Source organism: Nomascus leucogenys, chromosome 6 (genome assembly GCF_006542625.1).
Source record: "Nomascus leucogenys isolate Asia chromosome 6, Asia_NLE_v1, whole genome shotgun sequence".
Classification (NCBI taxonomy): Eukaryota; Metazoa; Chordata; class Mammalia; order Primates; family Hylobatidae; genus Nomascus; species Nomascus leucogenys.
The window spans coordinates 33,147,688-33,170,843 of NC_044386.1; the positions used below are offsets into that span (position 1 = coordinate 33,147,688).

The following is a 23,156-nucleotide window of genomic DNA, read 5'->3' on the forward strand; positions in this document are numbered from 1 at the left end:
AGCTTACCCAAGAAATACTTGACTTAGTAGGCACACACATCATGATGCTAATTCCAATACTGATTAAGTGAAAAAGTTAGAAGAAATTAAAAAAAAACCAAAAAAACTACATGTCTGCATGCCTGTCTGATTTATATATTCCTTTCTGTCAATACTTTAATATTTCAAATAGGAGCTTCTTGCAAATTTTTAGCTAGCATTGTGCTTTTGCTCTTATGGAATCTAACATATACAGAGCCTCATTTCAGAATCCAAAAAAAAAAAAACACTATTCTATGCGAGTTTCATTCTTGGTAGCTAGTCCTTGATATATTTTAAAGCTGGTTCTAATTCTTAAAGTTATTAATAGTTTCTACTAAACTCTTGTTTCTTAAGTTACATGCTAATGTACCTTTTGAACTGGTAGTAAGCTAACAGAGATTAGATAATAAAGCTGTAAAGAAAATTCTCAACCAATACTGGATTAGTGGACAAAACTAGAAATAAACCAGAATTATAAATTTCTTGAGATTTATATTTCTTAAAATATTTCATTAATATGAAATCAAATGGGTTTTCTGGCACCAGCAAAAATGGCACTATTCTTTAACTCCATGAATACATAAATGATTTGTAACTATTCAAAGAACTTTTGAAATGTCTAAAAGCCTATTTTGTAAACTCTATCTTAAAATAATGGTGTCACTGATCAACACTGAATTTTTTTCTCCAGCAAATAAAAAAATTACAATAAAACCATAATAAAATACAACTTTTCAAAATAATTACTGGACATGCTTGCAAACACTAACACTAGGGATAATTTATCTCTTATTCTAACCTTTACAGTTTATCCTGTAATCTCTTAATTTGTGAGGGTTTTGCATAATACAACTCCTTTTCACTATTTTCTCTATAGTCAGAATTTCTTATTAAAAATAAAAGCAGGCCTAACATTCACATTTAATCTATTCCATAGCTTTGTTATGTATTCCTAGAAAACACACATTAGGAGCCTATTATGTACAGACAAGCCAGCCAAATCCATAGAAGTGGCTGCTACTATGCCAGAATCAAGTAGAAACATAAGAGATTAGAGGTAAGGAGGCATGGGTAGAAAAGAAGCAGAGGCAGAGAGAAAGACAAGTACAGTCAGGTGAGAGATGCTCAGCCCAAAATAATGAGCAAATTTAGTGTCATTCTCACATGCAAGTTTATCGAGATTAGTCAATTCATAGAATTTTTGTTTCAGGGAAATTATTTTTTTAAGGCAGCAATAAAACTCACAGTCCCTTTAGAGTGGGTATACTTCTTCTTAAATTGTCCACTGCTACAGCCCAAGAATAAGACATTCTAGGTTAGAACAAATAGGAGAAAAGAAAACAAAATTGGGCCTTTAAAATGTTCTTAAATTTAAGAACATTATAAATGAGGCAGGAATAATATTGCTGCACTTCATATTTTCCAAGCAAGGCACTTAAGTTTTCAGAGCATAGTGAAGCCTCAATACAGGATCTAGAATCAGAAACACCGGGTTTATGTTACAGTTCTGATGCTAGCTAATTATATGACCTTGGGCTAGTTATTTGAACTCTCCAAATCTCAATTTTGTCACTAATAAATACAACCACCTTTCTCACAGGGTTGCTATGAGCATTAAATGAGATAGCATACACAATATATGCAGTGCCTGACACATAGCAGGCATCCAATAAATGTTCATTTCCTTTCTACCTAACAGTCTATGTCATAAAATCTTTAAAAGTGAGTTCTAATACCTGCAGTAGTTAAACTGTTTTCAACAGCATCAGAAGCCAATCCATTGCTGTCCTTACTTAGTAAAAACATAAGGTGAGACATCAAAGAACACAAAAAGCAGCAGCATCAGTTATTTATGAGATAAACCAACCAGATCATTACTGCCACAGAAAATAAAAGCATTCGATTGAATATCCCCTCAAGAAACTTCACTAACTCCCCCAAAATCTATCAACTGTTCCCAGTTTTCCTCCATTTATAAGTTATTTAATTTTTTAGTAAGTACAAAATTATAAAGCAAAGCTAGCTCTCAGCAGTTACCTTTAAAATACACAAACAGAATAAAATAAGCTATTAAATGGCTTCCCTGACGTAAGCATAAACTCACAAAACATTTTAATCATTGCATTTATTTAAGGTAGACTTTCTCCAATCTCATTTAAAGTTCTTCCTCTCTTCTCTATCTTATGTCTTTAGAATAATGACTAGATTGTATCAGTAGAGTTAAATTTTCTTTCTTCTCTCAACTACCACATAGTATCTATAATTCATGTCCCTATTGCTTCAAACTTTATATGTAGCAAAAGAGAAAACTTTATATATAGCATAAGTCTTGCTGTGTTAAAGTATATTTTTATACCTTACTATACTTTTAACTTTTTAAAATTATGTATTACTCTCCAAAAAATTAATATACCACTATCTTTGTTATTCATCTTTACATCCCTAGTGACTCACATATTACACACAGCACATGCATGATGTATTTTTGTTAAATATTACATAAACAAATTACAAATCAAAAAAACTGTTCAAACCCTTCCGCTGAATCAAACTTCAACTCTTTTTCAGCACAACCCGAGTTGAGTCATTGGCTACAATGTGAATATCTTTTTTAGTTAAGACAAATTTTTCTCACTATAATTAAAGTTCTTATGAAAGGATATGACTTCCAGCAAACAAAATTTCAGAATTTATGGAACTCTTAGTAAACTAGGGATCCAACAACATAATCTTCAAAGGGCCACTCACATGGTTCTAGTAGCAGGAAAGTAGCAAATAAAACTCATCTCTAATCTTCTACCCTTAATTTACTTACATCTACAAGGATGAGAAGCCAGGTTCTAAAGTACCACCAAGAGTTAACTTTATATCACAGTAGTCATTTTATAGCTCGTCACTGTGTTCCACAAAAATGTTTTGCAAAAAAATTATGTTGATAATGTAAGCCTAAGTTATATTCAAGTCCCACAAAACAGATTCTGCCAGTAATGAAACACACACATTTTTACACTCCTAATGAGGAACTACATTAACCTTAATTTTTGCAATAATGGTTACAATCTTGAACTGTCAATGCACTTGCCTTATGATGTGTTACACTAAAAAGGATACAACATCACCTATGGAGCATTTCTGTCAAAAATGCCTAGTCCGAATCTAACATGAAAAAAAATCATACAAATTTAAAATAAGGGATATTCTGCAATCCAACTGACTTAGATTATTCAAAAATATTAGTATCATGGATGACAAAACAGGATGGAACTAAGGAAGTGTTCTTAAATTTAACAGGCCATGATGGCCAAATGCAATGTGTGATCCTTAATTGGATCCTAGATAAAAACAAGCAAACAAATTATAAAAACAAGCAAGCAAACAAATCAGCTTTAGGAAGCACTAATAGGAAATTTTAATATGAACTGCCTATAAAAGTTTTCTATCAATTGCAAATTTATACTTACTATATTACTCTCTTAAATATTTATAAGCTGGAAACAGTGACATGCACATCTAGTCCCTGCTACTCAGGAAGCTGAGGCAGGAGCATAGCTTGAATCCAGATTTAAAGGCCAACCTGGGCAACATTTAGACATGGTAAGATGCCATCTCTAAAGAATAAAAATAAAACATTAATAAAGCACCTGGCCAAGCGCAGTGGCTCACACCTGTAATCCCAGCACTTTAGGAGGCCGAGGCAGGCAGATCACCTGAGGTCAGGAGTTTGAGACCAGCCTGGCCAACACGGTGTATCGGGGGAACCAGCCCCCAATATTTAAGAAATTATAAGAGTATTGATTGGGGAAGTGATAAATGTCCATGAAGTCTTCACAATTTATGTTCAGAGATTGCAGTAAAGACAGGTGTAAGAAATTATAAAAGTATTAATTTTGGGAACTGATAAATGTCCATTGAATCTTCACAATTTATGTTCTTCTGCCGTGGCTTCAGCCAGTCTCTCCGTTCAGGGTCCCTGACTTCCCGCAACAATGGTGAAACCCCATCTCTACTAAAAATAAAAAATTAGTTAGGTGTGGTGGCATGCACCTGTAGTCCCAGCTACTCCGGAGGCTGAGGCAGGCTCATCGCTTGAACCTGGGAGGCAGAGGTTGAAGTGAGCCAAGATCACGCCACTGCAATCCAGCCTGGGCGACAGAGTGAGACTCAGTCTCAAAAAAAAAAAATAATAAAGCATCTATATAAACAGATTAAAGGCTCTGGGACACACTACAATAACTTTATTTAATCTAGGGTTTCAGAAACTTTTTTGTCATAGAATATTCTTTCCCCTTAATACATATTAACATCTATGAAGGTTTTGGAAATATTTCATTAAATAATGAACTGCCATTACTTGCAAAATATTATTCACAAATCTTAGCCAGGTTGTAGAAACTGAATAAATATCCAAAAGCACTAAAACATTAAATTCCATGCTCAAGATCATAGGTTTAAAAGTACCTGGATGACAGACTCTCCCCAATGAAGACTTCATTTAGTGCTCTCACTGGCAGAAGTTGGGGTCCTGAAGCCTCAGACCCTGCATGTAATTTAAGACAAAAAAAAATCCAAGATAGCTCCTTGATTTCTAGAAATGTTATAAAAATTTTATAAAACATTACAACTCTTATATTTTTGTTTTTAAAAGAATCACATACTTTAATATAGTTAACATTTAAATTATCTTTTACTTAAAGCATCCACAATATAAACCTTAAAGGAACCTAAACTTATACCTGTAATAAAGGCCCTCTCTCTGCAAAATAAACCTTAATTCTTCTTGAAGCAATTTCTCAAGAGTGATGAACTATATTTATCCATCTCAAAAGATTCTTGTTGTTACACTTAATTTTATCTTGGAAGCTTCAGAGATACAACTTACCAATTAAAAAGAGAACTATTTTGGATTTAAGCAGCAAATGACATGCATGGCTTGGATGATGGAAACCAAACCAGGTATGTTAAGAAATCAGACTTTTTTTTCCAAATAAGGAAACCTCAAGAGTGTTTTTAGCAACAGCAGCGTTGGAGGAATATTTCCACATCCCCCTTCATAACTCCTAAAAAATGTTTTCTTTTTTTAAATCAATAAGGTTGTGTGCACAGTTAAAGTAATCTTCCTTCATAATTACTTAAACATTACACCATCATATAAAATCCTCCAAAGGATTCCCAGTGCTTTCTGGTTCAAATTTGTGATTATCCCCTTCAAATGGTTCCCTTTACTTCTTTTATTAGTTTCCAACTGGAAATGGCAACTCTGTATCCTCAATGTCACAACTATCAGATTTATTGGACTCAAGTATCTCCCACTAGGCAAGCATCTTGTGACAAGTTTGCTTTCTGTCAGACAAGTTCACTTTTCTGTCTCTTCCACAATTCCTACTAAGTTAATGTTTAAAAATCCATCCCAATTGTGGTAGGCAGGCTCCAAGCTGGTCCCCAGTGATTCCTGCCTCCCTGGTATTCACAATTTTGTGAATACATATACTCACACTCTCTTTCCCACATCATACTAGGGTTGCTCTATATGACCAACAGAATATGGCAGCAGTGATGGCATATCACTTCTGAGATCAGGTTAGAAAAGACACTATTGCTTCCGCCTTGGCTGCTCTCTTTCTCTCAGATCACCTGCTCTAGAGGAAGAGATAACATGAACAACCCTTTGGAGAGACAAACATGGTGAGGAACTGAAGCCTTCTGCTAAAAGCCATGTGATGAGCTGGAAAGTGTGTTCTCTAGTTCCAGTCATGTCTTCATATACTGCTGTCCTGGCCAACAGCTTGATTGTCACCTCCTGCCTAAACCAGAAGTAACTAGCTAAGCTACTCTTAGAATCTTGACCTTTATAATCTGTGTGAGGTCATAAATATTTACATTTAAGATGCTAAACTGAGTGATTTGTTACACAACAATAGTTACCTAATACACTATAGTTACCAAATACACTAATAAAACCACCACTGTCACCAAGACAACATCGATCTATTCTTCTCCTTTGACTTCGTAGCCTAATTATTATATTCTTCTGTTTATTATGTTTATTAAATTGAACATTATATTTTTCTCATTTCTTTTGGACTATAACTGCCTAAAGGGAACCCAATTATTCTTTCAAATATAACAAGTTGACATACAATACCAAGTACCCTTGGAGCACTTGTTGTTTACCTAAATTATCAGCTCAACTTCATAATACAGAGAAAGACCTTGATACAAAAAGCTATATATGCATATATATATATATATATATAAAGATTTGATATGTTTAATCAAATCTGATTGCACATAAGACTAAAACTGGCTTTAAACTGTCTTAGGTACTACATATATTCACATTCTCATTCTTGACAGTTTTACAAACAAATGGCTAAAATTTATTGTTTAAATTACTTTTCCTTAAATAATTACTAATGAAATTTGTTTTAGATTACTATCCCCACAGATTTCCTACAAATGCTCAACAATAGGTACTCATGAAATATTACCAGTAAATTTGAGCTCTCACCATCAAACTTGTTGTTTCCCTTTTATGTGGTCTTGACTTTCCACCTCTATTCCCATTTTCCCTCATCCTAATTTCTCTCTCCATATTACATTTTTATTACATGTGCTTGTTCAATTTCAATTCAAAACTTTCATCAAATGAGTTCGACAATAAATAAAATTGCTTCAAATCTCATTAATCATCTTAATTCTGCTTATTTTTTCATATTAATTGACTACTAAACCTTATCTAATCACAGAACTGTGTTCATTTAAAACTTGCCTCAATGGGACATGAAAAGATGGACTCCATACCAATTACTTTTTTTTTGAGATGGAGTTTAGCTCTTGTTGCCCAGGCTGGAGTGCGATGGCACTATCTCGGCTCACTGCAACCTCCACCTCCCAGGTTCAAGAGATTCTCCTGCCTTAGCCTCCTGAGGAGCAGGGATTACAGGTATGCGCCACCATGCCTGGCTAATTTTGTATTTTTAGTAGAGACGAGGTTTTAACATGTTGGTCAGACTGGTCTCAAACTCCTGACCTCAGGTGATCTGCCCACCTCGGCCTCTCAAAGTGCTGGAATTACAGGCGTGAGCCACCGTGCCCAGCCACTGATTACTTTTTTATCCAAGAGAATAGATTACAAAATTATAATTTGTATTTTTAAACACAGAATTGTAATACTAGTGACACAAACTACTACACTGTGTAATTCTCTCATACTGTCATATTGCTAAACTTTATTTCCAGGTCTACTTGTACTAGATGGAGCCATGTGACTAGTAATGGCCAACAGAATGTGGACAAAAGTAATGAAAAGGCCTAGTTCCTAACACTTCCCATAAGATCTTCTATGTTCTCTGTTTTCTCCCCACGAGATGCAGAGGATCCAGCAGAAGACTCAGAGGCCTTAAAACACGGCAGCAGCAACTACTTGGCAGCAGCCTTGGGTGCCTGAAAACTCCCTGGACAGTGAGATGAGTTAAAAATAAGCTTTTGCATTCAGTCACTGAGTTCTGGGATTGTTTATTAAACCAATCCATCTCTCTATATTAATACAACCAGTCTTTATTTATATAGCATTTACACTGTGTTAGGTATTATACGTCATCCAGAGATTATTAAAGTATAGGGAAGGATGTGCATAGGTTATATGCCAATACTATGCCATTTTATATGAGGGATGTGAACATCCTCGAATTTGGTATCTGCAGGGGGTCCTAGACCCAATCACCCTCAGACACCAAGGGATAAGTGTATATGAAATAATCTGCTCCAGTCACCACCCTCCATCTCCTCCTCCTCTCTGGAAGCTTGCAGTAGCTGTTTGTATTCTGACAAACCTTGGTGTAGAACATTTTACCATTAATTATGTGAAACACTTTGTGGGTCCTTTCAATCCAAAGACTCTTGCCTAAGTTTCCTAACTGAAATTTTTAAAAAGTATTAACTGATTCACACTAACTGTGTATATTTATGGAGAACAGGTAATATTTTGATACATGCATACAACGTATAATGATCAAATCAGGGTATTTTGGATATCCATCACCTCAAATATTTGTCATTTGTGTTGGGAATATTTCAAATCATCTCTTCCAGCTATTTTAAAATGAGGTATTTTGAAATATACAATAAATTGTTAATTATAATCACCCTACTATGCTATTGAACGCTAGAACTTATTCCTTCCATCTAAGTGCATATTTGTACCCATTAACCAACCTCTGTTCATCCCACCTTTCACCCTTCCCAGGCTTTGGTAACTATCACTATACTTTCTATCTTCATGAGATCAACTTTTTCAGCTCTCACATATGAATGAAAGCATATGATATTTGTCTTTCTATGCTTGACTTATTTCACTTCACATAGTGACCTCCAGTTCCATTCATATTGCTGCAAATCTCAGGATTTCATTCTTTTTATGGCTGAATAGTACTCCATTGTGTATATATACACATTTTCCATATTCATTTATCTACTGATGGACACTTTGACTCCATACTTGGCTATTGTGAATAGGGTGGCAACAAACATGAGGTGCCAGTATCCCTTTGCTATACTGATTTCCTTTCCTTTGGATAAATAGCCAGTAGTGGGATTGCTAGATTGTATGGGAGCTCTATTTTAGATTTTTGAGAAACCTTCATGCTGTTTTCCATAATGGCTTTACTTACATTACCACCAACCCTGTACAAGAGTTCCCTTTTCTCTACATCCTTGCCAGTATTTGTTATTTTTGTCTTTTTGATAATGGCCATTCTAACTGGGGACAGATGATATCTCACTGTGGTTTTGATTTGCATTTCCCTGATGATTAGTGACGTTGAGCATTTTCTCATATAGCTGTTGGTCATCTGTATGTCTTTTGAGAAACTTCTATTCAGAGACTTTGCCACTTTTTAATGAGATTGTTTGTTTGTTGTTTGAATTTCTTGTATATGGTGAATATTAGTCCGTTGTTAGATGAATAGTTTGCAAGTATTTTCTCCGATTCTATAGGCTGTCTCTTCACTGTTGTTTCCTTTGTTATACAGAAGCTTTTGTTTAATATAGTTCCATTTGTCTATTTTGTTTTTGTTGCCTGTGCTTTTGAAGTCTTAGCCATAAAATCTTTGCCTAGACCAATGTGCTGAATAATTTCCCCTGCCTGTTTTGAGAAATCATCATGTATAATTTTTTGATTGCTTCACTAAGTTTGTATGTTTCTATATATGAAATATTAACTTCACTTATAAACTAAACACAGTGAATCTAGGAATGTGAGCAGTGACTCTTTATATACCAATCTATATCTTTTTATAAGACTGCTGGTGAAGACAGTCAAATCTACATTCTATTAGTGGTAGCAGTAACTTCTTTCAGTGAGGGATTAAAATTTCTAACTATTATTTTTAAGTTGTACTAAATAGTTATTGCAGACTTTCAAAAACAGTAGTAGAAGTTCATGTGCATATAATTTCTTAAGATTTTTTTAAATAGAGTTTTTTTCTTGGAGGAGAACCTTTAAAAAACAACATAAACACATATTTTAGAAACATGCTAACCTATTAAGCTGTAAGTCACCACGAAAAACTCTGGAATAAGGGGATATAAACATCAGATACCATGAGAGAGCAGAGGCAGAAAGCAAAAATGTAAAAGTAGCTTTTCCTGATAAATTTATCCAGAAAATAAAACACAGGAGAAAACTGTATCTTTTTATACAGTCTATAAATATTTAAGATTTCTCTTGGGATATTCTTGCATCAATAAAGTCCTACATTTGCTAGAAAAAGTGGGAAAATATGGCTCAAAATGGAGAATTCGCTTTAACCCTCCTAACAAAAAAAGCTGCCAAATCACCTTATGCTAACATTCTCTAAGCTACACAAATACTTCAAGCACAAATCCTAAGGCTGGAATGCAAAATTTCCCAATAAATATATTTAATATATTTAAGTATAACTATATAACATGTATAACCATCATAATCCTCCACAGATTAGCTCATTTCATCTCTACTGCTTTTTTTTTTTTTGACATTTCAAAGATTAAGGCCAAGAATCTTTTCTCAAACATCAACTATATTATCAGATACTTTACAATCCTTCCCTAATCAGCTAGTTTTCGAATCTGTCCTAGAAAACATTTCTTCTAGAAATACGCTATTATTTCTTACTTCAGATTCTAATAAACTTTACAACTGAAGTAATTCACTGTACTTTAAGTGCTATTAATGACACTAAAAACAAGTTAATCATAAATTATTACATCAAAAAATTTGAGGTCAAAGGAACTATGAGTTAAATACTTCCCCAAACACATCTGATGCCCAATCCACCTACTTTCATCATGAGCTCTTTCAATGTTAAGGGCTCTATTGTGTTGATTCAAGCTTAGCTGCTGCTCATGAAGGTCCACAGGAACAGGGTTTATGCCAGTCCCTTCAAGGTATAACCTGATTCTCTGCCTCCACAACCACCTTAGAAAAGTGAAGAAAAGGTAAATTATGTTAAAATAGAATAAATTAAAGAGTAGACATTATAATAATTTAACCAAATTAAATAGTTAATAAAAACTAGTTACTAGTTATTCCATGAATAAATTATATCGGAAACACCTAAAGCCTATAGCTTCCTTATCAATGACAGATTTGAATATTTTATTCTCTTTTCAATTATAACGGAAACACCTAATGTGCTTGTACAAAATCTCCCAAGTAACTTCAATTAAGCCAAACTCTATCAAGAACCCATAAAGTCCAAGATACTGAGCTAGATATAGCTTGTGCTTTGCTCAGCAAAAAATACTATACAAAAAGGAAAGCATTCTTAAATTAAAATAATATTGTGTTCAGATGGCTGGATTAGATAAAAATCCCTCTCCACAAATTTTGTAATGGAGGTTTTTTTAAAACAATAAAAGGAAAAAACGATTAAGAAACAATAAATAAAACAGCTTTGATTACACCTAAAAATTTAAATAACATCTCCGGTAAAAGGAAAAAAACAATCAGGTTTGATTTCAAAACCGATAATCAATGTATCAAAAGTCAGTGGGACAGATTTTGCTAGGTAAGTATACAAAAATATACTTCCACTTGGTAGCTATAAATTAGCCATTTCTAAAGTTGTCAAACTTCTGAAATGACTAGAAACTAGAATTATTGGTAATGAAATGATTCTTGAAAAGAAGATCTAATACAACTTCACAAACATCTGTGGGAAAAGCTTTCCCCAACTATAAAATCTAGTCCAAGTCAGGAAATAAAAAGTAGTCCAACTTGGCTCTCTCAAATATAATTGACCAACCTCATGCTCCTTCCTCCACCTTCCTCTTTTCCTGATGGTCTGACCACTGAACATATTAAGTAAAAGAAACTTTTAAAAATCCCATCCCCACTGCTTAAGAAATACTTTTATGTGAGACAGATACCAGGAATCTCAGCATGGTTGCATTAAATCCAACTCTCAATCATTACTAGATGGGAGATAAAGATAAAAAACATAAAATCTGAAAATTCAAACAATTTCAGCCAAAGTTTTAATTACCTTTCCACTAAACTGATAAGGACATGTAACAAGGTTAAGAAAGTAGAGACATGGCTGCTATCTCACTGAAGGAGAAAAAAAATTTCTATATGCAGTTATATTATAGGCCAACCAATATTTGTCAGGGTTTCTCTCCACAATTCCAACTGGACTAGGAGAAGGTAAATTAGACCTGTTTGTGACTCAGCTAACACATTACTTTTAATGGCTACTGTTATATCTATGGAGTAATCCAAACATTATCTGATTTGTTCTGGTTTTTTGTGTGTTTGTTTGTTTTGAGACAGTCTCACTCTGTTGCTCAGGCTGGAGTGCACTGGTGTGATCTCGGCTCACTGGAACCTCTACCTCCTGGGCTCAAGTGATCCTCTCACCTCAGCCCCACAAGTAGCTGGGACTACAGGTGCTTGCCACCATGCCCAGCTAATTTCTGTATTTTTTGTAGAAACAAGGTTTCACCATGTTGCCCAGGCTGGTCTCAAACTCCTGAACTCAAGTGATCCACCCGCATCGGCCTCCCAAATTACTGGGATTACAGGCATGAGACACCGTGCCCTGCCTGATTTGTTCTGTTTTTTAACAGCATTATTAATGGCACATACTTATTAAGATACTTACATAAGAACAACTGTAAGAAATTCCTACCTGAACTCACCACGATAGAACTTCTGTAAGGCTTCTGGAAAGGAATGTGTATATCGAACGGGCAGGCATAAATGACCCTCAGACCTATATTTTAACAGGAATTTTTTGGTGATATAAAGAGGAAAAGAAAAAAGGTGAAGCAAACAAATTTAATCAAAAGGTATCACTAAGCTATAAAAATAAGAAATGAAATTCTAAAAATTTCTACTCTATATTCCATTTTTTTGCCACAAAATTGTGTTCTTTCAACAAAAACAAAAAAGACCAGATAGAATTAGTAGTCTACATCCAGCTTTAATGCCATAATACATAATATGTGAGTTTCTACATTACGATGAAACTAAAAATAGCAGCAAATCTGCCACTGACTAATTACCCTGTAAAGTTATTTAATGGTACAGTGTTGTTCAAATCATTACATTATTTAACTACTAACCTTCAAATTTTTATTCTAACCTTTAAATTATTTAACTATTAACTTTGGGCAAGCCACTTTAGCATCAGCTTCCTCATCTCCAAAATCAGGATAAACCAGCAATCTCAAAAGGAATCAAAATACTTATGTGAAACGTTTTGAACCATAATCCTTTTTGAAATGTCATTTAAGACATCCCAAGTCACTAAAAAAGAACTGAGAAAGCTTAATCCAATGTAATCCTTCATTTATTCAAAAATACATAAATAATGAAACTCCTTGAAGGAGTTCATAGCTTGATGTGGAAGACAAATTAAAACAAATCATTGCAAATTATGAGGGGGTAAGATTGCCTCTTGGTTGGTGTAGATGAGAGTATGTGGCACCTAAAGATGTCCAGAAGGCTCAGTCATCATCATTTAATGATACTCCAATCTTGAAGAAAAGGCTGAGGGTAGGCTTAGCAAAACAAACTCCTGATAATAAATGTAAATCAACTTGTAAGCGTGAAGAGCACAGAAACGTGTTTTTACAAAGTTGTGAATAGTCAACTTCTTTATCTAAGTGGGTCAACACTGAGGTTAAGAAAGCGTAAGGCCTGGGTTTTTAAATTTTTATATTCATTGTAACACTTCACACAATGTTAAGTATAAAAAAGGTATCAATAGTCATTTGACAGAATAATACCTGCTGACGTCAACTGTAAGTCTAAAACCCCTGTAGAGAGAAGACTTTCTCATGAGGTTACAGTCAGATATCAGCTAGGGCGGCAGGCATCTGAAGGCTTGACTTGGGCTAGCACGACCACTTCCAGGGTTGCTCACTCACATGGCTGGCAAACTGGTGCTGGCTGTTGGCAGGAGGCCTCAATCACCCTCCACGTAAGCCTCTCCAGAGAGCTGCTTGTGAGTATCCTCACATCGTGGTGGCTGTCCTACCCCACAATGAACAATCCTGAAGACCAATACAGATGCTGCAATACCATTTATGACCTGGCCTTGGAACCTACACATTCTCACACCATATTCTACTGGTCACACAGGCCATCCCTGATTGAATACTGGGGGGCAGGGAGGAGTACATTAAAGGGTACCTAAATACTAGGAAGCTACCTTGGAGGCTGACTACTGCATGCCCTCTATCCTGTTTTGAATATTAAGCTTTCAAATGTTGTAATTGTTTACCAGGCTCAGTAGAGTGGCTGTAGAATACAGAAGAGATGGATGGAAATTACACATTTGATTTAGATGAGTCCATGTGAGTGGGCCATCTTGAAAGTGGATCCTCCAGCCCAAGTCAAGCCTTCAGATGCCTACAGACCAAGCTGACATCTGCTTATCCTCAGGAGAGATCTCAAGCCAAAACCACCCAGCTAAATTGCTCCTGAACTCCTGACATGCACAACCCATAAGAAATAATACACTGTTACTGTCATAAGCCTCTAAGTTTTCGGGTGATTTGTTATGCAGCATTTGACAACTAATAAATAGGAGAAAAAAACTTAAGTTGAATATTAACTTCTGGGCTTTTTTTAAGGACTGAGATACCATTATATTTAAGATAAAGAAATCAGACAACTTGAAGCATACATAAAACCAGAAGGCAATTTAATATATCTGCCTGGAGGCAAGAAGAGAAACCAAAGAACTTCTAACACCTGTTCTTCTAGCTAGAAAATAGAGAAGAGATGACAATATTAACAATTGCTTGCCAGCTTCAAATTCCTACAAATTTATGAATATGAGGCCAGTTTTCAAAAGAAAATATAATTCAATAAACTGTGTAACATATGATCACTAAAGTTAAGAATCTTTTACCTTAATGATATAAAAATAAGCCATTAAGAAGTTCTAAAACCCACATGCATCAACATTGATGGCAATTAAAAATTAATTACTGAACCAATGATCTGTATTTTTGTTTGTTTGTTTGTTTTTGTTTTTGTTTTTTTTTTTTTTTTTTTTGAGACGGAGTCTCGCTCTGTCACCCAGGCTGGAGTGCAGTGGCTCAATCTCGGCTCACTGCAAGCTCCGCCTCCCGGGTTCACGCCATTCTCCTGCCTCAGCCTCTCCGAGTAGCTGGGACTACAGGCGCCCGCCACCACGCCCGGCTAATTTTTTTGTATTTTTAGTAGAGACGGGGTTTCACCGTGGTCTCGATCTCCTGACCTCGTGATCCGCCCGCCTCGGCCTCCCAAAGTGCTGGGATTACAAGCGTGAGCCACCACGCCCGGCCCGATCTGTATTATTTACATTCAGGGAATATTTACTCAGCTAGATTGGGGTTCTATCCCTATTCCCTAAAATCACTTAATTAATCATTCATTTTTCAAGTGTTTATTACCTACCAGCTATGTATAAAACTATGCTAGTGACAGAGAAATTAAAATAAAAGGTCCTATACTCAAGGAATTTATAGTCTAATGGAAGAGAAAAAGAAACAGAAAATAAATATATAGGGATAAGTGCTTTCTGTAGAGGGAATTCCAACCCAGGAGAAACACCAGTCTTGAACAAACAAGAAACACAGAAGTGAGTAAGTGGTATAAGGGAACTTTTGACAAAAGCACATACAAAGGCATGGGTGGGTGGGTTAGGGGGACATTGGCCTTCTGGAGAACTCTTTCACCTACTCTCAAATCATGCCTGGGGTCTTACATATCAACAAAGCTCCCCACCAGAGTAAAAGCATCCCTGCGTGAGCCTCTAACCAGAATGTTGGTGGACACTCATATAGTTACATTTTGCAGTTAAGAACAGTCTTATAGAAAGGATCCTAGGCTGATCCTAGAACAGTTTCCAAAAATATATTTTTTAAGCTAAAGAATGTGTCATGCCTGTGGACATATGAGGACAGGTGAAACTAGAAAAGCAAACAGGCAAGAGACAGTGAAAGATACTATATATTATGCTAAGGAATTTACAATGTATCCTGAAGGTCATGGGAAACTCTAAAAGATTTAATAAGGAGTGGATATAATCAATTAGATCTGCGCTTTAGAAAGAAGACTAAGGCAATGTGTAAAGGATGAGTTAGAAGGAGAGAGACTGTAAGCTAGTTCGGTAATTTAAACAAACTATAAAGTGCTGAGCTATTTTTAGTGGCAGTGAGGATGGCAAGAGATGGACTCAAAAGTAAGTTCCCTAGAACTTAGGACCAATTTGATGATAGAGTGAGGGAAAGGTAGTTACACCTTCAGCACAGATGATTTCATTCATCAAGAATGATGGGAGAGAGGAAAGGAGAGTTTATTTGTACATGTTACATTTTTAATACCACTGGATATATCCAAAGTAGAGGCCAGTGTGGCTAGAATAGAATGAAGGGAAAAATAATAGGCAATAAGGACAGAGAATGGTAAAGGGCCAGATAATGTATAGCCTGTATGTCACATTTAAGGTGACCAACTGTCCCCTGGTTTGCCTAGGACTGACATTCTCCTGGGACACAAGACTTTCAGTGCTAAAACTAGGAAAGTTCCAAGAAAACCAGGAGGAGTTTGTCACCCTATTCATAGTAAAAAAGTAGATTTTATCCTAAGTTAGATGGGGAGCCACGACAAAAAAAAATCTAGGCAGAGAAGTCACATAATATTATCAAACTTCCATAAAATAATCACGCTGGCTGCAGTGGGGAGAACTAAGAAACTATAAGGGTAAGAATGGAAGCAAGAAGATCAGTGTTGGAATAAAGATTCTGGAGTCCCAGGGGACTCCAATAATACCACAGTATTAATCAGCCTCCCTAGAGACAATATAGGAATTGAAGAAGAAAAAAGATGGCCCAGAGCACAATATGTAAAAATATCAGTATTTAGCCAGTAACCAAATAGTAAGATCCTTCAAAAGAGATACAGACAAAGATATAGTCATAGAGATAGGAAGAAAGAGGTATCATAAATGCCAAAAAAGTACAGTTGAAATAAGGGAGCAGTTAGCACCAAAACTTCCCAGAAATTAGGTAAGACAAGGACTAAAATATCCAGTAGATTCTGTAAGTAGGATATCACTGATCTCTAAGGCAAAAGCAAGGTCAATGAACTGGTTGGGGGCAAATCCATAAAAAAACTGCAAAGTTTTAGAAAATAACTGAGAACTGAAGAAGTGGAGATACCAAGCTTGGGGATAAGTGGAAGGAAAAGAGATAATAACCAAGAGAGCAACACAGGGTAAAGGATTGTTAAAATTTTCTTGAAAAACAGGAGTCTTGAACAAGTCTTTTTAGGCTAAAAGGAGTCAAGTGTGAAGGGAGAGAAAAAAAGACAACGAGACAGGACAAGATTTTTTTAAGCAGGAGAAAAGGTGAAGTAGTTCTAATCCAGTGACTTTCAATTCCTCTGTGAAAAAAGGGTGGGTTTATTGAAGAAAGAAGGATAAGGGAAGTGAACTGAATGCAAAAGTTGAACTACTGAAGCAGCCACCACAGAGAATGGGGAAGAGAGATGAGTAGGGCTACATAGGAAGTTTGTGTGCAACTCTAAGTCCACTGCTAAGTGCTGAAGACTACAAATTGGAAGTGCCACCAAACCCAAAGATCTTTTTTTCCCAGATGACCATGCAGTACTGATGCAGAAGTAGAAAGGATGATGGTCAGATTGATCTAGAATTGTGCAGAAAGATAGTCATGAAGACATATTTGCATTTTGGGGGGCCAAGGTGGGCAGATCCCTTGAGATCAGGAGTTTGAGACCAGCCTGGCCAACATGGTGAAACCCCATCTCTACTAAAAATACAAAAATTAGCCAGGTGTGGTGGTGCATGCCTGTAGTCCCAGCCACTTAGGAGGCTGAGGCAGAAGAATTGCTTGAACCCAGGAGGCAGAGGTTGCAGTGTGATGAGAGTGCGCCACTGCACTCCAGCCTGGGCAACAGAGCAAGACTCTGTCTCAAAATAAATAAATAAATAAATAAATAAATAAATAAATAAATAAATATTTAAGAAAGTGAAGTGAGGAAGAAATAAGTGGAGAAAATGGAGGGGATCAAAATACTGAAAATCAAAGGGCAGATTTAGTGGGATAAAGTAATAAGACTGCTGTTAAGGTGTTAAGGTAGGAGGCTGCAGTCAGAGTGGAATTAATTAGGATTGTAGAGATAGGGAATTCCAGATGATCATAAAGTCCAGGTATAGTCATGGCTGTGGGTGGCTAGAACAGAATGAGGGTAAATATCACAAAGCTGAGGAAGGAAAAAAAAAGTGCCAATAGTGTTTGGATAGGTCTTTTTATTAAGTCAGTAAAGTCACCACCCCCCAAAAAAATCAGTGGTAGCATAATGAGGAATATAAATACAAGCCATAAGGAAGGGTAGAAAATGGATCATTATTAACTTGTCCCTCCTCAGCAATACCAAAGGTCCCCAACACTCACCTGGGTCAAGAACTCAGGTCTATTATGCCACAGATCCTACTCCCAAACTACCTGGGAAGCTAAAATGTGAGAACTGGTCCATCCCATAACATAATTTCCTACCACCAATGTCAGCTAGATGTATATATATTTTTCATGCCTGAGCTTAAAACTAGAGCTATATCCTTGAAAACAACTACACAAAAGACAATCCTACTCAATTCTACGTACCTAAATTTCATTACTAGAATGTTTCTGGAACATGGTTCTAATGTTCATGGTGGCCAGGAACAATGATGCTTCCACTTAGACACCATACACCATGGTAAAATGTCTGTAGCAACAGAGCCCAAGAATGTGAACATGGTCGAGAAAATAAAAAATAGCTTCCAAATTTTCAGACAGACCATAAAAAGATACTATGCAAGCAAAGCAGAAATGCATGTATGTATAACCTAAAAAAAAAATTAAAAAGCACACCACACAAATCAAACAAAAAGTGTATGTTCTTTCTTACCGTTCTGGATCAGTGTTTACCCCTATAACTGGTTTAAGTCTGTCCAAGACTTTACTTGCTGCCAGCAGCATTGTGCCATCACCTAAGGAACATAAGACAAAATACAAGATATAACCAGATTTCTGTTATAAATCTAGTTTTTGGCCATTTTGAAAATTAGTAGTTTTAACACCCTGCTAACTGCTATAGCCTATCCCACTCCCTTTCTACCTATTATACCTTTGGATTCTTTCTCCCACTCTAATCCAGGATTTCACAAGTGGCAAGATTACATTTAGGCAGAATAATTCTTTGTTGTGGGGACACCATAGAATGTTTTAGAGGTAGTCCCTTTACATACTAGTAGCACCCCACAGTTGGTAACCACTAATCTAATCCAAAAACTTCTATTAGCCAATCTTCTTCTCCCATAACACCAGCCCAAATTCACAAATTATTTTAATGAAAACATATCCAATGTGTCCAACTTCAAATTTTTCTCTTCAACACCTGATGTCAACTTAAAGCTTTAGAAACAGTAGCCATTAACTTAATGATAAAGTTCAGAAAAAAGTAAGTATAAGTATATTGAGACCAAAGAGGAATAGAATTTACCTCATCTCATTAAACTCTTTATCAACTTCATTTTTTTCTTAAAACTGTCATAACTATACCAAAATACAATAACTGATCCTTTGAATCATATTTGAAGTTAAACGCATACCTTAAATATACACAAGGAACCTCATGGTAGCATCATTCATTTAAAAAGTAGCCTTGTATAAAACACAAGTTTTAAACCTGATCGTAGCAATCCAAAAATGTGTTTAATGGTAAGACTCTGAAGGCTTCAATATAGCTAGACCCTAGGGTATCTGGAAATAATGTGTATTAAACATTTGTATATGCCAGCATCTTTACTTCTGTAAAATTATTACCTCCTGCAGCTATGACAGCATCTGCCCATCGAACAGTCTCTTCATCATATTCTCTCCTCTTTACTAGACGAACCTCAATTCCCTCATTCCTAGGATAAAAAAGGAAAGGTTATATGAAATTTCCACTAATAATATATATAACAGGGGTATGTTTTCTGAGAGGCAGATGATTACAATAGAGACGTAAAATAAACAAATTTGTCTTATAAACAAATTTACATGGAGCTTTATAACATCTTTTCCATTTAATTACAACAACCAATTAACTATGATAATTAAGGAAGCATATGAATAAATCGAAAGTTATATCCCAAATCTCCATGTGCTTTAAAAGCATTTATAGCCACTAGTGAATAGCAATATTGGTTAGAATTTCATTTTCTCTACTCCTTATAATGCTTAAATTCATAATACAAAAATGGTCCAGAAGACTAACACCTTAGAGTGACAATTTTTTAAACTATAAAACTGAATGGCCGTTATTTTAAATCCAACAAATATTTATTGAGTACCAGACACTGGAATAGTGACTAAATACTTTGTAATTCGCATGTTTCTCACACTGACTCTCTTGTACACACATAATTGTGTTTAGTTCTGAATTAACTGAAGTTTCTGTAATTTTCGGACAGAAGTTGCTATAATTTTCAAACACTCAAAAATACTATTACAATGAACACTCATATAATCCACTAGTCTGTTTTAATAAATAAAACATTATACAGTTGAAGCCAGCTGTGTAACTGAATTAACTCTGCAGAAAACGCATTTCTCTGGAAGACCAAATAATTGAAAACACCTGTGACATTTTCAGAGAACAATAAATATTTCTTTAAAGATGCTATAAAATCAGATCCATTAACCTTGATATAATTTTCTGAAAAATGATTTTATAATAACAATCATCACTAAAAATCTAAGAATGGGCTGCTAGTACAAAATAAAAACTGGAAGTCCTGAATATAAAATCCAACCAAAGACCCAATCCCACAGACTTACCGTAAACTATCTATAATATGTTCTACATTTTTGGTGTGAATATGATGTCGTTCAAGAAGTCCACTGTAACTAGAGCCTTTCAATGCAAGCTATATCAAAACAAAAGAAATGTTGTTTTACTAATATATATTACACATGATGTTCTAATATTATGATTTTTAAAAGCCCCATATAAAATACAATTTTTTGAAAATACATTTTAATAACTACCTGTGAAACCTACAAATGCAAATTGAACTAGAAAGCCTGATATCAGAAAATTATAATTTGGCTTTAATACCAAATACAGCATTATGTTTTCTGAATCTTATAGTCACCAAGATCTCAAAATCTTATGTTTTACAGCTTAAGTTTTTTTTTTTTTTGATGACTTTTTTTTTTTTTTTTGAGATGGAGTCTCGCTCTGTCGCCCAGGCTGGAGTGCAGTGGTGCGATCTCGGCTCACTGCAAGCTCCGCCTCCCGGGTTCATTCCATTCTCCTGCCTCAGCCTTGATGATTTTTTAACACATTGCATATGGCTACTTGATGACCAAAGATAAACTAATATTTGTAGAGGCGGTTAGGTGACCTTTGTTCCACTTGGATTTGCTTCTCTCTTGTTCTCAGATTTATAAACTCTATTTGGAATTTACCTTGCGCAATCTAAACAAAGGGCTGACTAGCTCCCTTAGAAAGGATAATATATATATATATATCCTTCAAGAATTATTTTTCCTAGTTGGAGTAACATTTTATTACTATCTTACCATTAAAAATTTTTAAAGTATATTTCTTATGAATAATCCATAAAGTAAAATGTAGAGAAAAAAGTCAGAAATATCCTTAGTGAACGTCCATTTAATCACCAAGTAGGAAATTTGTCCACTAGAGTGAATGCTAGAATTCAAAAGTGTGTTATTTATACTTTCTTTGCGCCTCCGAATTCCTTTATACCTTTCCTTTCTCTTTTTTTTTTCTTTTTTTTGTTCCTGAGATGCTGTCTTGCTATGTTGCTCAGGCTGGTCTTGGACTCCTAGGCTCTAATGATTCTCCTGCCTCCATTTCCCAAATAGATGAGATTATAGGCACGTGTCACTGTGCCCAGCTTATACCTTTCCTCTTTATGTAACAAAATCAGTCTTTCAAATACCTGTCTAATACATGATTTTTTTTTTTTTGAGACAGGGTTTGGCTCTGTTGCCCAGGCTGGGGTGTAGTAGTGCGATCTCAGCTCCCTGCAACCTCCGCCTCCTGGACTCAAGCCGTCCTCCCACCTCAGCCTCCCGGGCAGCTGGGACTACAAGTGTACACCACCACAACCAGCTAATTTTTGTTTTGTTTTGTTTTGTTTTTGTTTGGTAGAAATGGGGTTTTACCATGTTGCCCAGGCTGGTCTCGAACTCCTCGGCTTAAGCAATCCACACACCTCAGCTTCCAAAAAAGCTGGGGTTACAGGTGTGAGCCATCACATGCAGCCTAATATGCAATCTCAAATATTTTGTTTTAAATCATTACTTACTGAACTATAAAGTAAAACTAATTTTTAGACAGCATTTTAATACATATTTTACTTTTTAAAGGTTATAAAGAAAACACTAACAATATAGAAGATGCATATTTAAAGAAAATTGAAATTAAATATAATCTTATGGCTCAAAATCATTAGTGTTAATATTTTGATACCTGCCTTCCCCATCTTTTGCCTACGAATACTGGGTTAAGAGTTTTTAAATAGTTTTGTCCTCGCTTTGTAATCTTTGTATGTTCTCACAAAAGAGAAGCTGAGGAAGCAATTGGCTATTGTGAAAATTAATTAATAGATGTTAACTCACCAAGATTTACTATAATAGACAGCCTGTGCCAAAGTTTAATGCCTAGCCAAAAGCCTCATTAAACTTAGACTAAGCAACCAATGTCAATAATTTTTTAAAGGAAAGCACTGACTATGATAATAACTAGAAAAATCCTTCATTTAATTTAATCAACAAATCAACACGAGTCAGTAAGGTTTGAAAAACTATTTTAGAGTAGAATTTCTTAATATGGACCAACATAGCATGAATATTCAGATTACCACTATCACTACCCAGCTACAGATTGACTAAAACTGCACTAACCACCTCTCAGTATGGACCACTACCCTCTCCCTTGGCAATCTCTAGTTTCACGGCTTTAAAGGAGATGTATATGCTGATGCTGATGATTCCCAACTGCTATCTCCCAACCCGGCCTATCTTTAGAGCTTCAAATACATTTATTCAACTGCTTATTTGACATCTTTCTTTGGCTATCTAAAAGGCACCTCAAATTTAGAGGGCTAGATATTGAACATGCTAGATACTGAATACTTGAAATACTATTATTATTCATTCAGTATCTAGCATGTTCAATATCTAGCCCTTGATTTTCTGGCCCAAGAATTCCCCACCTATGGCTTAAGCCAACAGTCTAGAGTCACAGTCGATGCCTCTTTTTTTGCTTATTTCCACATCCAATTACTAAATCTTATGTTTGATCCAAGCACTTTTCTCTTCTTCACCTCTGCCACTCATGATCTCACACGTGAACCACTGCACAAGCCTCTGATTGGGGTTCCCTACTTCCACTCTTGGCACCCGATAGATTATTCCCCACACGGAAACCAGAGAGACCACAGCATGTCTCTTCCTCAGCTTAATGCCCTTCTACAAATGGCACTTTCTTCCTACCAACTCTCAGGCTTATGCCACCTGACTTCTGCTCCTTTCTCCTACCTCATTTTTCCTCCCCATTCCCTACACTCCAATCTCTT

General features: G+C 35.6%; 1 protein-coding gene across 2 annotated transcripts in view; it reads right to left on the reverse strand.

The window, feature by feature from the left end:
• NADK2 (NAD kinase 2, mitochondrial) overlaps positions 1 to 23,156 on the reverse strand; it is a 48,893-nt gene that overhangs the window by 14,115 nt on the left and 11,622 nt on the right. The window contains exons 2-8 of one of the 2 annotated variants that reach the window (XM_012501693.2): positions 20,386 to 20,474; positions 19,387 to 19,475; positions 18,470 to 18,551; positions 12,192 to 12,275; positions 10,341 to 10,477; positions 4,480 to 4,558; positions 1,267 to 1,332 (exon numbers count right to left, since the gene is read on the reverse strand). In XM_012501693.2, the coding sequence (XP_012357147.1) occupies positions 1,267 to 1,332; positions 4,480 to 4,558; positions 10,341 to 10,477; positions 12,192 to 12,275; positions 18,470 to 18,551; positions 19,387 to 19,475; positions 20,386 to 20,474 (626 nt within the window). The remainder of the gene's footprint in view (positions 1 to 1,266; positions 1,333 to 4,479; positions 4,559 to 10,340; positions 10,478 to 12,191; positions 12,276 to 18,469; positions 18,552 to 19,386; positions 19,476 to 20,385; positions 20,475 to 23,156) is intronic. The other variant, XM_003274348.4, reaches the window with a different exon arrangement.